This window comes from Lagopus muta, chromosome 12 (assembly GCF_023343835.1).
Source record: "Lagopus muta isolate bLagMut1 chromosome 12, bLagMut1 primary, whole genome shotgun sequence".
Taxonomy (NCBI): Eukaryota; Metazoa; Chordata; class Aves; order Galliformes; family Phasianidae; genus Lagopus; species Lagopus muta.
The window spans coordinates 1,092,785-1,106,593 of record NC_064444.1 but is presented as its reverse complement, the minus strand read 5'-3'; the positions used below and the strand labels follow the sequence as shown (position 1 = coordinate 1,106,593).

The 13,809-nt window shown below is 65.0% G+C and overlaps 3 protein-coding genes across 4 annotated transcripts; 2 read left to right on the top strand and 1 right to left on the bottom strand.

Moving 5' to 3' along the window:
- The first annotated feature begins 1,044 nt into the window (after positions 1–1,044).
- TUBB3 (tubulin beta 3 class III) lies at positions 1,045–6,190 on the top strand. Its single transcript, XM_048959043.1, has 5 exons — positions 1,045–2,442; positions 3,224–3,614; positions 4,036–4,144; positions 4,677–4,787; positions 4,925–6,190. The coding sequence occupies exons 1-5, from the start codon at positions 1,502–1,504 to the stop codon at positions 5,998–6,000; spliced, it is 2,628 nt and encodes an 875-aa protein (XP_048815000.1). The 5' UTR covers positions 1,045–1,501; the 3' UTR covers positions 6,001–6,190.
- A 635-nt stretch (positions 6,191–6,825) lies between these two features.
- DEF8 (differentially expressed in FDCP 8 homolog) lies at positions 6,826–10,558 on the top strand. Its single transcript, XM_048958894.1, has 10 exons — positions 6,826–7,159; positions 7,255–7,404; positions 7,983–8,124; positions 8,195–8,359; positions 8,493–8,620; positions 8,855–8,968; positions 9,233–9,313; positions 9,388–9,528; positions 9,662–9,771; positions 9,893–10,558. Exons 1-10 carry the CDS (start codon positions 6,908–6,910, stop codon positions 9,993–9,995), a joined length of 1,386 nt encoding a protein of 461 aa, XP_048814851.1. The 5' UTR covers positions 6,826–6,907; the 3' UTR covers positions 9,996–10,558.
- A 337-nt stretch (positions 10,559–10,895) lies between these two features.
- Positions 10,896–13,804, bottom strand: DBNDD1 (dysbindin domain containing 1). Of its 2 annotated transcripts, none has more exons than XM_048958895.1 (5): positions 13,691–13,804; positions 12,945–13,034; positions 11,888–12,052; positions 11,530–11,670; positions 10,896–11,454 (listed from the first exon to the last, which is right to left on the bottom strand). In XM_048958895.1, the coding sequence occupies exons 2-5, from the start codon at positions 12,991–12,993 to the stop codon at positions 11,294–11,296; spliced, it is 516 nt and encodes a 171-aa protein (XP_048814852.1). In that variant the 5' UTR covers positions 12,994–13,034; positions 13,691–13,804; the 3' UTR covers positions 10,896–11,293. The 2 variants fall into 2 exon arrangements, with proteins under 2 accessions (XP_048814852.1, XP_048814853.1); XM_048958896.1 differs by having other exon boundaries at positions 10,907–11,454; positions 11,888–12,034.
- Positions 13,805–13,809: the final 5 nt, after the last annotated feature.

Below are 13,809 nucleotides of genomic sequence, written 5' to 3'. Positions count from 1 at the left end.
GTTCTGCCCTCCTGCATCCATGTGGGAGCCAAGACCCATCCACGCTCGTGCTGTTGGGAGCTGCAGACTCGACGTTTTGCAGCTCTGTCCCCAAACCCCTGCTGATAAAGCTGAAATTCGCTACTGAACCGGGTGGAGAAGCTGATGTCTGCTAGGCTGGATTCCTCCTGCTCACGTTTCCCCCTCGGCCTGGGCTGGTCCTGCCTGGGGGGAACGGGAGGCTCTGGGGACGCCGTCTGCCCAGGTGGATGGCGCCGAGCAGGGCTGCTCCATCCAGCTGGGCTGTGCCGCCAGCATTTGGCTGTGGGCACCTGGCCCTATGAGCTGTGCTGGAGATCAGGGCCAGGCATCGTGCTTGCACGTTTGAGGACATCCCTGTGCTGCAACTTCCAACCATGGCCTCGCCGCTCCCAGCGTGGCAGTGGAGATGTGTGCTCTTTTGAGCTGGCCTCAACTCTGCGTGCCGCTCTCATTTGCGGGGTGTAAAGCCATGCCTGGCACAGAGCACCCAGCCTGCACACAGCTGCCTTCATCCATGTGGGGCCAGGGGCAACTCTGAGCCCTGGGGAGGCCCTGGCCCCCACGAGAATGGGGTGGAAGCATCCGGTGGAAACAGCCAGTGGATGGAGCCCTGAATGGCTCTTTGGTGGCTGAGCAGCTCCAGGCATCAACCGTGAGCCGAAGGCACATGATGGTCAGATGGGTCCCGCATCCCCAGCCCGCCCAAGCTCCCAGGGGCACCGTGCTGCGCGAGAGACCATGAACAGCCACAACACGGGACCGCACTCAATTGCTCCTTTGACAATCCCCAGGGGGCGCATCGCAGCCCACAGCACGGCACCCTCCCAGGGACACTTGGGGGAACGTGGCTGTGGCCGCATATGGGCTCTGCCCCCTCACGCTGCCCTTGTTGTGGGGTCCCCAGGGCATGCAAAACCCCATGGTGTGTGGGATCTCCAGCGTGCACGGCCCCAGCGCACCGGGTTCCCAAAGGGTTCAGGGAAACCCCGCTGTGTTGCACGGCCCCCAGATGGCATGCCCAGCCCCAGGGCATGCGGGACCCCAAGGCGCACAGAGACCCCGTTGTGCACAGTGCCCCAACACGGCTCAGCCCCCAGCTACCCGGGCACAGGCCGTCATGTGCGTGCCCACCCTTCTCAGGAGGAGGAGCCGAGGGAGCCAGCTTTAAATTAGGACAGAGAAAGGGCCCTTTCTTCCCCATCATCATCGCTGAGCTCCGGATACGCCAGGCAGTGCTGGTGGGGAGGCAGCTGAGACAGCAGAGTCCCTGCGCTGCTGCCCAGTGGGCTCCTGGGTGGGGGACTCCTTCCCCATCCTTGTGTCTGGGGCACAGAGGTGCCCACATCCCTTCTGGCTTGTGGTCGGGCGCTGTGTGAGCGCTGGTGGGGCTGATTGGGAGCACAGCGACTTTGCGGGCGCTGCGGTTGTGCTCAGGGCCACGGCCCCCAGCCAGGGGGTCCCTGGGGCTGAGGCCGGGGCCATGTCGACGCTGGCCCCCCTGCGCCTGCTGCGCGAGCCCTGGAACGCCAGTGAAGGCAACCAGAGCAACGCCACAGCTGGGGCCGGCGGCGCCTGGTGCCCGGGGCTGGACATCCCCAATGAACTCTTCCTGACACTGGGGCTGGTGAGCCTGGTGGAGAACCTGCTGGTGGTGGCCGCCATCCTCAAGAACAGGAATCTGCACTCTCCCATGTACTACTTCATCTGCTGCCTGGCCGTCTCCGACATGCTGGTGAGCGTCAGCAACCTGGCCGAGACGCTCTTCATGCTGCTGATGGAGCACGGCGTGCTGGTGATCCGCGCCAGCATCGTCCGCCACATGGACAACGTCATCGACATGCTCATCTGCAGCTCCGTCGTGTCCTCCCTCTCCTTCCTGGGGGTCATCGCCGTGGACCGCTACATCACCATCTTCTATGCACTGCGCTACCACAGCATCATGACGCTGCAGCGCGCCGTGGTCACCATGGCCACCGTCTGGCTGGCCAGCACCGTCTCCAGCACCGTCTTCATCACCTACTACCGCAACAACGCCATCCTGCTCTGCCTCATCGGCTTCTTCCTCTTCATGCTGGTCCTCATGCTGGTGCTCTACATTCACATGTTCGCGCTGGCTCGCCATCACGTGCGCAACATCTCCAGCCAGCAGAAGCAGCCCACCATCTACCGCACCAGCAGTCTGAAGGGAGCCGTCACGCTCACCATCCTGCTGGGAGTCTTCTTCATCTGCTGGGGGCCTTTCTTCTTCCACCTCATCCTCATCGTCACCTGCCCCACCAACCCCTTCTGCACCTGCTTCTTCAGCTATTTCAACCTCTTCCTCATCCTCATCATCTGCAATTCAGTGGTCGATCCCCTGATCTACGCCTTCCGGAGCCAGGAGCTCCGGCGGACGCTGCGGGAGGTGGTGCTGTGCTCCTGGTAAGCGGCGGCACAGACAGGAGGATGGATGGATGGATGGATGGATGGATGGATGGATGGACTGACGGGTAGATGGACAGATGGACGCACTGTTGGGTTTCCCCTGGGTGGCCCAATGCAGCCGGGGTTGGGCTGCCTGACCTCGCACTCCCAAATAAAGCCTCTTTGCAGTGATGTGTGCCTGGCACCACGCGTGGCCGTGGGTGCTGGGTGCGGGGCAGTGCTGAGCACCGGCACCTGGACGCTTCTCACCAGCCTGTGCCCCACGTTCACCCGCAGACAGATCGCTGCCCGACAGCAGCAATGCAAGCACCGGTTCCGGCACCACCGCCATGGGGGAATCCGGCAGCCCCCGAGGGGCTACACCGGGGGGTGGGGGCTGCGGAGCGCGACCACCTGGGGACAAAGGCGGCTCTTTTGGCGAACGCCAATCGCCTTTGTTCTACGGCAGCGCACGCTGCGGTCCGCGGGACTCCGGGACACCGCGCCCTCCCCCGGTACGGCCCCCCCGCGCACAGCCCCCGGTGGGCGTTGGCTCCTTTTTCCCCGGGACACGAAGCGGATCGTGATCCCACCCTAAGCGATGCTCGGGCGGGTCCGGGGGACACCCCATCGCCGTGCCGGCACCCAAGCCCCGATGCGGGGTCCCACACGCGTGTCCGAGTGGGCGGGTCCCCTCCCCTCCCCCACAATGGCTGCAGACACCCCTCCCCCACCTCGCGTCCCACTCCCCTCTCCGTGTGTCCCCCTGGCCGTGCCCGTGTCCCCGGGGATGCTCCAGCAGCGCGGTGCCGCCGGGTCGGCTCGGGCCGCTGCCGGGGCCGCGCGGTGCAGCGGGGTCGAACCCGGCAGGAGCGAATCGGGCCGGGCCGGGTCGGGTCGGGACGGGCGGGGCTGGGCGGGGCGGCGGCGGCGCCGGTGCCGCAGGGGCAGTTGCAGCGCTGCGGCGGAGGCCGATGATTGGCGGCGGAGCGACGGTGACGTCAGCGCCCGGCCCGGTGCGGCGCGGGGCGGCTATAAAGGCGGCGGCGGCGGCGGAACCGCCCCCCGCGCTCCCGGTGCCGCTCCGCTCTCGGTGCCGCTCCGCTCCAGACCCGCTCCGGTCCGGCCGCACCATGAGGGAGATCGTCCACATCCAAGCGGGGCAATGCGGCAACCAGATCGGCGCCAAGGTAACGGCGGGGCGGACAAAGGCCCCCCCCTCCCCCCCCCCCGCATCGCCTCCGTCCCCGCCGCACCGGGAGGACAAAGGGCCCCGCCCCGCTCCTTTGTCCGCCGCTGCCGCCCGTGGGTTCCGGCGCCGCCGTCGCCGTTCAGCACCGCGGACAGCGCCCGCCCTGAGGACGGAGCTGCGGCTGCGGGGTGGGGCTGCGCCCCCCCGGGATGCGGGATCCGCTGCGCCCCCCCGCCCGGTGCGGGATTCACACCCAGCCTGGGGTGGGGAACCCGGGTGCGGCTGCCCCCCCATCCCCCCCTCCTCCTATCCCGGCCTTGGGTTGCGGCTTTACCGGCGCGGGGGTACGGGGGGGGGGGAGGGGGGACACCCGGTGATGCTGACCCCGTGCTCCCGCCCTCTCCCCCCCCTCCCCCCAGTTCTGGGAGGTGATCAGCGATGAGCATGGCATAGACCCCAGCGGCAACTACGTGGGCGACTCGGACCTGCAGCTGGAGCGAATCAGCGTCTATTACAATGAGGCCTCCTGTAAGTGGCACACCCCCCCCTCCGCATGGACCCCACCACCTCATGTCCCCACACTCCCTCCCGTGGCCATGGTTCACGCTGGGACAGACGCCTGTCCTCAGTCCTATGGGAACCGATGGTTTTGAGAGCGGGGGGGGAATGCACCCATCCCCATGGGGATCCTATGCTGTGGGGACGAAAGGGAGGGAAGCGTCAATGCATTGAGCTCTGTGGTACATGAATAGATCCCATGAAGCTCGTTAGAGGTGTTTGGTTTTTTATTGTTGTTGTTTTCTTTTTTTGAGGGGGGTGAGGGGACATGAAATAGATGGACCGACCCCATGGGACTCTGTAGTTTGGGGGGTGAGAAGGGGGAAGTGGAAATTGCCACTGAACCCAATGGGAACTCCTTTGTTTAGAGGAGGAGAGGACACAGTGAAAGGACCCAGCCTCAGAGGTCCCTGTGTTTTGGGGCACGGACGTGCACCCCCTTCCCCGTGGCGGTGTTGGGTGGTGCCTGTTCCCTCTGGCACGCCATGCGGTCTCTCTGCAGCTCACAAGTACGTGCCTCGCGCCATCCTGGTGGATCTGGAGCCGGGCACGATGGACAGCGTGCGCTCAGGTGCCTTCGGGCACCTCTTCCGCCCCGACAACTTCATTTTCGGTAGGTGGCCGCACCCCACACCGGGAGGGGACGCCCCTGGGGCTGCCTGCGGGCGCATCCTCGCGGCTCCAACCCAACCCCAAATCCTGGCACCGTGCCCTCCGCCCAATGCACCCTTTGTGTGTCCCCATCCCCAGGTCAGAGCGGGGCCGGCAACAACTGGGCCAAGGGGCACTACACGGAGGGGGCCGAGCTGGTGGACTCGGTGCTGGACGTGGTGCGGAAGGAGTGTGAGAACTGCGACTGCCTGCAGGGCTTCCAGCTGACCCACTCCCTGGGTGGGGGCACGGGCTCAGGCATGGGCACGCTGCTGATCAGCAAGGTGCGTGAGGAGTACCCAGACCGCATCATGAACACTTTCAGCGTGGTGCCGTCCCCCAAGGTGTCGGATACGGTGGTGGAACCCTACAACGCCACGCTCTCCATCCATCAACTGGTGGAGAACACAGATGAGACCTACTGCATCGACAACGAGGCGCTGTACGACATCTGCTTCCGCACACTCAAGTTGGCCACCCCAACCTATGGAGACCTCAACCACCTCGTCTCGGCCACCATGAGCGGCGTCACCACCTCGCTGCGCTTCCCCGGGCAGCTTAACGCTGACCTGCGCAAGCTGGCTGTCAACATGGTGCCCTTCCCACGCCTTCACTTCTTCATGCCTGGCTTCGCCCCGCTGACAGCACGTGGCAGCCAGCAGTACCGTGCCCTCACCGTCCCTGAGCTCACCCAGCAGATGTTTGATGCCAAGAACATGATGGCCGCCTGCGACCCGCGCCACGGCCGCTACCTCACCGTGGCCACCGTCTTCCGCGGCCGCATGTCCATGAAGGAGGTGGACGAGCAGATGCTGGCCATCCAGAGCAAGAACAGCTCCTACTTCGTGGAGTGGATCCCCAACAACGTCAAAGTTGCAGTGTGTGATATCCCACCCCGTGGCCTCAAGATGTCCTCCACCTTCATCGGCAACAGCACGGCCATCCAGGAGCTCTTCAAGCGCATCTCGGAGCAGTTCACCGCCATGTTCCGCCGCAAGGCCTTCCTGCATTGGTACACGGGGGAGGGAATGGACGAGATGGAGTTCACCGAGGCAGAGAGCAACATGAACGACCTGGTGTCAGAGTACCAGCAGTACCAGGATGCCACGGCCGAGGAGGAGGGCGAGATGTACGAGGATGATGAGGAGGAGTCGGAGGCACAGGGTGCCAAGTGATGGCCCCGCATTCGCTGCTTTGGGGGGGCCCTGGCCTCGCCCCTTGGTGTCTGCTCCCCTCAGCCCCATGTTAGCTCAACCCCTCCTGTGCCCCCTCCCTATGGCCTCCCCCTTTCCCCTTTTTTTGTTTTTTACTGTTTGTGTCTCATATTTTTTTTGAATACTCAATAAATTTATGGCTGTCCAGTTACTCCTGGCTCTGGTTTCTGGTATGGGGGGGAGGGGGCTCATATGGGGAGGGGGAGTGAAGGGGCAGCGGGAGGAGGGTGTAATATTTCCTTTTAAACCCATAATGGAAGGGAAATCGGGGACCACGAGATCCCACTGGGGCCATGCCCAAATTCTGCTCACATAATGCTGAGTGCCACCCCATGCACTGCTGCAAAGCCCCCCCAAGCTACGCTGTGCCCCCTTCCATGTGGGCTCTGTCCATGTCTCCTGCCCCAAGCACTCTGCACGGGCCCAGCAGTGCCCCTGGACCATGTAGGGCCGTGTTAGGCTCTAAGGGAGCCAGGGGCACCCCGACACACAGAGCCTGAGCAATACGGGGTTCCCACTCTTTTTATGGGAGATTCCCTGCTCCTTCTTCGGTGCTAAAGCGTCTCCCCTAGTCTCTTTTTGGGGCTGGTGAGGCCCACCTTCCTCTGGGCGTGCGGCGGGGGCTGCAGGACCGCGGTGCTGCGCAGACAATGGGCTGCGAGGTGGGGGGGGCACGGGATCCATGGGACCCGAGGCCGTCCGCAGCCCCACCCAGCGCTGTGCGCTCCGCCGGCCGACAGGGGGCGCTAGAGGGAGAGGCGGGCCGAGCGGTGGGCGTGGCTCGGCGCAGTCCCCGCCCCCTGGCGGCCCGGTGCCGGTGCCGGTGCGGGCGGTGCCCCGGGGTGCCGGTGCCGCGTCCCGCAGGGCGATGGCGTACGACGAGAGGCTGGCGCGGTTCCGGCAGGCGCACCTCAACCCCTTCAACAAGGGCCCGGAGCCTCCTGGTGGTGGTGGTGGCGACGGCGGCGGCGGCGGCGGGGCGGGCGAGGACGATCCGCTGCCTCCCGGTGCTCCCCCGCTGGATGCGGCCCGGCGGCACGAACCGGGCCAGGGAGACGGGGAGGGCTCGGAGCGGCCCATGGACCTGGGCCTGGCGGAGGACCACTTCTCTCGTCCCGTGGTGAGTGGGGGCGGTAGGGCCGGGGGCAGCGGCGGCGCCGCCGGGGGCTGCGGTTCACCTTCCTCCCGTTCTCCTCCCGGTCGCCCGCGCCGCAGGGTCTCATCCTGGCGCCCGACGTGCAGCAGCTGCGCCGCGCCATCGAGGAGTGCCGCCGCGCCATCCTGGCGCTGCCCGAACACTCGGAGCGGCAGAAGGACGCGGTGGTGCGGCTCATCCACCTCCGCCTCAAACTGCAGGAGCTGCAGGTGGGGCTGCGGGGGTCCCGGGGCAGCTCTGAAGGCGGGGTGAACGCCGAGGGTCACGAGGGGGGGTCTGAAGATCCTGCGGGGGTCCTGGGTTGGATGAGTGTCCTTGGGAAGGGCTCTGAAGGACCTGCGGGGAGCCCTAAGGATGCTGGGGGGTGTTCTGGAGAGGGATAAGTGGTGGGGAAGGGTACCGAGGGTCCAGGGAGGGGTTCTGAAGGTCAGGACCTTGAGGGTCCTGAGGAGGGTCTGAGGGAGGGCCTGAGGAGGCTGAGGGTCCTGGGGTGGAGGATGAGAGTGCAAGAGTGCGGATCTGAGCATCCTGGCAGATCTCTAAAGGTCATGGAGGGGACTGTGAGGGTTGAGAGGGGGTTTTGGGGGCAGGGAGCTGGGGGTCCAGGAGGATAGGGACAAGGATCTTAGGGAAGGGATCTGAGAGTCCTGGGGTTGTTCTGATGTTTCAAGGGAAGACCCTGAGGGAATGGGGCTCTGAATGTCTTGGGAGGGAGATGAGGGTCCTGGGAGGAATCTGAGGGTCCAGAGGGCACCAGAGGGCTGCGTTGACCCCCCCCCCCCCATAGGACCCTGATGAAGAGGAGCCCAACATCCGTGTAGTGCTGGAGCACCGCTTCTACAAGGAGAAGAGCAAGAGCGTCAAGCAGATGTGTGACAAGTGCAGCACCATCATCTGGGGCCTCATCCAGACCTGGTATACCTGTACAGGTGGGTTGGGGGCACTGACACCTCCCTGCAGTCCCCCCGCAGCCCTGAGCTGACAACCACCTGCCTGCAGGGTGCTACTATCGGTGCCACAGCAAGTGCCTGCCCCTGGTCACCAAGCCCTGCGTCAGGTCCAAGGTGAGCCACCAGGCCGAGTACCAGCTCAGCATCTGCCCTGAGAGCGGGCTGGACAGCCAGGACTACCGCTGTGCCGAGTGCCGGGCCCCCATCGCCCTCAGTAAGGCACCGAGGGCTGTGGCTGTGGGGGAATCTGGGAGGCGTGTGGGGCTGGGGGAAGCTGGAGACTGGGGGATGTTTTCGGGGTGGTGGTGGCAGTGTGGGTGCTGGTACCGATGTGTGCCTCACTGCAGGGGGGGTGCCCAGCGAGGCCCGACAGTGCGACTACACCGGCCTCTACTACTGCAGCAGCTGTCACTGGAATGACCTGGCTGTCGTCCCTGCCCGTGCCATCCACAACTGGGACTTCGAGCCCCGCAAGGTGCCTGCGGTGCTGGTGGGGGGTACAGGGGACTCAGGGATCACTTGGGAGGCTGTGTCCGCAGGCAGGGGTCCGTGGGGACTGTGTCGCTGGCTGGAAGACACTTGCAAGGCTGTGCCTCTGGCTGTGGGGTCTCTCAGAGCCAAGTCTGTTGGGCCAGGGGTAGAGGGCTCAAGCTGTGCCCTGTGAGGCCCCGCTGGCCCTGCACGCAGTGTGACAGCAGTGTATGTGCAGGTGTCCCGCTGCAGCATGCGGTACCTGGCGCTGATGGTGTCACGGCCTGTGCTGAAGCTGCGGGAGATCAACCCTCTGCTCTTCAACTACGTGGAGGAGCTGGTGGAGATCCGGGTGAGCGTGGTGTGGCCGCGGGTGGGAGGGTGACACAGGGTAGTGGCAACATGAAGGATAAGCTGGGAGGGTGCCTGAACTGCAGGGCTGGGACTGACCCAGCCTTGTCCTGGCACCGTCCTCACCCGATGCCCACCCTTATCCTGTCCCGTTCCCACAAAACACCTCTCATTCCCGTCCCTGTCTCCATCCTGACCCTGCCACCACCTTCTCCCTGTCTCTCTCCCCACTCCCATTGCATCCCTGGCCCCGGCACCCCCACAGAAGCTGCGCCAGGACATCCTGCTTATGAAGCCATACTTCATCACCTGCAAGGAGGCAATGGAGGCACGGCTGCTGCTGCAGGTCAGGCCCGGTGGCGGGCAGGGGGGAGGCCCTGGGTATGTGGGCACAGCAGTGATATCTGCCTGCCCGTGCAGCTGCAGGACCGACAGCACTTTGTAGAGAACGATGAGATGTACTCGCTGCAGGACCTCATTGACATCGAGGCTGGGCGCCTGAGCTGCTCCCTAACTGAGATCCACACCCTCTTCGCCAAGCACATCAAGCTGGACTGCGAGGTGAGTGGGGCGATGCTGCAGGGCAACCTGGGCTGAGATCTGGACTGGAGCCGTAAGGAGGGCACTGGTGAAGACCTGGAGCTCCTTGTCAGCACCCAGGTACCAGGGGCTCATCTGTTTTTTCTCACCCCAGCGTTGCCAGGCAAAAGGCTTTGTGTGTGAGCTTTGCAAGGAGGGCGATGTGCTTTTCCCCTTTGACAGCCACACCTCAGTGTGCACTGACTGCTCCGCCGTCTTCCACAGGTATGGTGGGTGCCTTGTCTGGAGCCACCTGCATCCCTTTGGGTGCTGCAGGAGGGGAGGGACGGGTGGTTCCAGGACTTTCGTGCTTCCTAGCGTTCCCCAGAGCATCCCTTCCCCGCAGGGACTGCTACTACGACAACTCCACCACGTGCCCCAAGTGCGCCCGGCTGAGCCTGCGCAAGCAGTCCCTCTTCCAGGACTCTGTGGCCGAGGCAGAGCCCTAAGTGAGGGCCCATCTCCACGGCCACCGGGGCCCCGCGATGGACAGATGGCCGCGGAGGCTGCCCTGCAAACTTCACTTCTGCCACTCACGTGGGGCCAGGACTTGTGCTGGGTGGGGGTCCTGCACTTTGCAGCCACGTTGTGTGGGCGAGCGTGCTGGCAGAGCCGGAGGAACGGGCTCTTCCAGGAAGGGCGAGGGTGCCTGGATGGGGCTGAGGTTTCCACGTGCTCCCAAAGGGCTGGGCATGGCGTCTGGGGGAGAACCGGGGCGTCCTACCTTGGTGGGGCTGCCGGCAGCCACCACGTGCAGCCACGTGCTCTGGGTGAACGCTGCCTGGTTGGATGCTGCTGGTCGGGGGGGAAGCATCTCTTCTTCCTCCCCTGCATTACGGGATGCATTAGAACACTGAAGGCCGGGGCGGAGGGATGCTGAGGGGGGGTTTAAGGGCAGTGCTGGTGTGTGACACTACGTCAGGGGTGGGGCACGCCACTGCCTCTGCTTTTGCAATTGCTCAGCGCTGCTCGCGGGAGCCCCTACTGCACATGCTGTCCCCCAACACCACTCCTGCAACACTTGCCCGGTCTGTCGCAGCTGCGTCGCCTCTTTGCACAGCGCCAGTCACAATTTTGCCTTGGGGCTGCTCCTGGAACAAGGGGGCAGGGCTGAGGGAGCTTTGGTGGGCACTGTGGAAGCAGTGGGATGGGCCCTCATGGATGAGGTCTGGCTCTGCCCCAGTGCCAGCTCCCCTGCATCCCTCCTCCTAGCTTTCCCTATGCTCAGTTCTGCTCCTGCAGAGGCTCCCCACATCCCCCCTCCCTGTAACCTGCTGCTCCTGGCAGCCCCCACCCCATACAGGGGTTGCATCTCCCCTTCCCTGCAGCAATGGACACGGGGCAGAGCAGTGGCCATGGGTTGGTTGGTTTTACCAGTACACACAACTGCTACATGGCGGTGGGCCGTACAGTGCAGACACTGCACAGCTCCTGGTCCTGCCACGCTGGGACCGTGGTGGAAAGGAGGTGGGGGCCGGGTAGTGCAGCCCCCATTGTGCTACAGGGCTGAGGAGGCCAGTTCCCCCTCCCCACTGAGCCACCAGCTTTGGCATTGCTTGGTACCCACGGTCTGAAGCTGCCACCCCCGCAGCACCCGGTCACACAACATGTCCCATAGCGAGTCCTTTGTCCTGCACGGCTTTTCCTGGGGCAGGGAGTGGGGAACGTGGTCAGAAAGAGCTGGGGACAAGGCAAAGCACACATCTCTGCGTGTCCCCATGTCTGTCCCCACCAGCCGGGGCAGCTCCTATTCCTGCTGAGGCTGCTCCACTGCCAGGAAGGTGTCCAGGGTGCCTGGTTGCAGCTCTGAGTCGCTGAGGTGCTTCTTCTCCCGGCCATGCTCGCGTGCACGCGTCCAGGAGGGGGAGCGCAGGTACCCTGCCCGTGGCATAGCCTGCGGGTGCAGCCCTATGGGGACAGTCAGCTCAGCCCGTGCCTCCTGGCCACGGCAGAGGAGCGGGGTGCAGGCGGACGTTCACTCACCGCTAGGCGACTCGCTGGCCACGTTCTCCTCGTCAGAATCGGCGAAGACCTCGGCCAGCTCCTGGTCCGACATGTCGGTCAGCTCTGTGAGGTCCAGCAGGTCAAAGTGCACCTCCAGCGAGGACACGCTGCTCAGTGGCTCTGTGGGGAGCAGGATTGTGGGTGGGCAGCTGCCAGACAGAGCCCCCGGTGCTGAGGTGGGGGCCCCGTGGGATCTGAGAGGGCTGGGTAGTGATCGAGGGAGGGACAAGGGGTTGGGGGGAAGGGGGAGGTGACAGTGACTGGCTTGGGGTGGGCAGGGACCGTAGGGGCAAGAGGGGACACAGGGGAAGGCAGCGGGTGCAGGGGCTGCACTCACGTCTCCGTTCGGTGACCTGCAGCAGGCTGGCAGTGGGAATGGGGATGCCGCCCTGTTCCTCCGTGGTGGCATCGGTGGTCTCCTCAACTGTCCCAGGGATGGGGGTTCCTGCTGTTCGCTCTGGGGCCAGTGCCTCTTTGCCCAGCTCTGCAGAACCGGCACCTGCTGTGTAGGTGCAGGGCTGGGGCAGCAAAGGCAGTTCCCTTCTGTGGCTCTGATGCCACCACTCTGGGTGCCCCTCCGGTGGAAGGGGCAGCAGCTCCCCAGCCCTGTGCCCCCTGCAGGACAGGCGATGCTTCCTGGGGCAGCTGCCATGGGCCCCATCAGCCCCATTCCCCGCAGCCGGCAGCCCCCCGCCCCTCACAGCCCCTTTGTGTCGGCGAGACAAAAGCACAGCCTGTTCAGAGACCGGAGCCCAGACAAGTGGCGTTTTGTCTCCTGGGAAGAGCTGGCGGGCCTGGGCAGAGGCAGCACGATCTGTGCCTGGGAAGCCCCTCTTCAGGGACAGCCGGGGCTGAGCTGGCACCGAGCAGGGCAAGAGACCCTGTGTGTGGGGGGAGGGGGGGGAAGGGGAGGGAAGTGGGGAGGGCAGCACCGGGCACTGTGGCTCCTGGTCCACTTGGTGTCACAGCTGAAGCCAGCTACACACCACTGGGCCCTGCCACCAGGTGAGATGGTGGGTGAGATGGCACGGGGACAGGCTCACAGGGGACAAGGCATCACCTCCTTCCCCCAGGCAGCTGACACTGTGGTGGGCAGGGGACAGAAATCCCGCTGCCCAAAGGCAAACCAGCAGAGGGAAAGAGAAATTACAATGGCATTTGACAAGGAAGCAGTACGATGCCCATGCAACTGTCCCAACACCATGTCCCAGCCCTGCAAGGTAGGACAGGACACCCATCACTATCACCACCTACCCTTCATCTGGGAAAACAGATCCCCACCCTGCTCTTTGGCCAGGAAGAGCCATACATGTTCCCTTTCCCCAACCTCATCCTCAGCACGTCCCCCCCTCCATCATCCCATCCCTACTCCCTCCAGCAGAGCCCCCACCCACCGGGGCGCCGGTCCCTGCCGCAGCAATCCCCTCTGGCCCCCGTCTGCATGTCGTCTCCGTGCCGCTCCGCTCGGGCTCACCGGCTGTCTCCTGGCGAGGAGCAGGGCCAGCATCAGGGCTCAGTGCACTGCTGACTCACGTCAACCGCAGAGTGAGACAGCAGCGGGATCCGGTCACCCCAGCGGGGGGCTCCGGTCACCCCACCAGGGTCCCCAACCCACCTCAAAGACCAAGTGAGGTGGGAGGGCATGGCCGGGACTGTCAGCACGGCGGTGGCACAGCCGCGCGCAGGGCACACGCAGGAGGGATGGGTGTGTGCAGGAGACGCACGATGCCACTCGAGCACCACCGCGACGCTACAAACCCCCGGGTGCAGCATTACGGCCACCGCCAGTGTCCCCAAGCGTCACACCGCTGCCTGCAGGCAGGTGGCAGCCCCATCTCTCTCACTCCCTGGGGCACATCTCAGCCCTCCTAAACCGCTCAGCGCGAGGGGGGGAGGGGGGGTTCAAACAGGGCAGGGGGGTGAGATGTGCCCCGCTCCACGTCCCCACCTCACAGCCACCTTCATGCTCCCGTTGCGCACGTATGCACCCCCCTCGGACACACCCCCTGCACACACACACACACACACACCCCTTGCACACCTACCCCCCCCTCCCACGAAATTCCCCCGTGCCCTGCCCGGCCCGATATCGCGATGACGGCCACCTCGCTCCAACCCATCCCATCCCATCCCCGCTCACCTGCGGTACCGCCCGCTCCTGGAGCCTCCATGGGCCGACCCGGTGCCGGTGCCGGTGCCGGTGCTGGGCGGGGCGGGGCGGGCCCGGTGCCAGCCCGCAGCCCGCACGCTCCTGCCCGC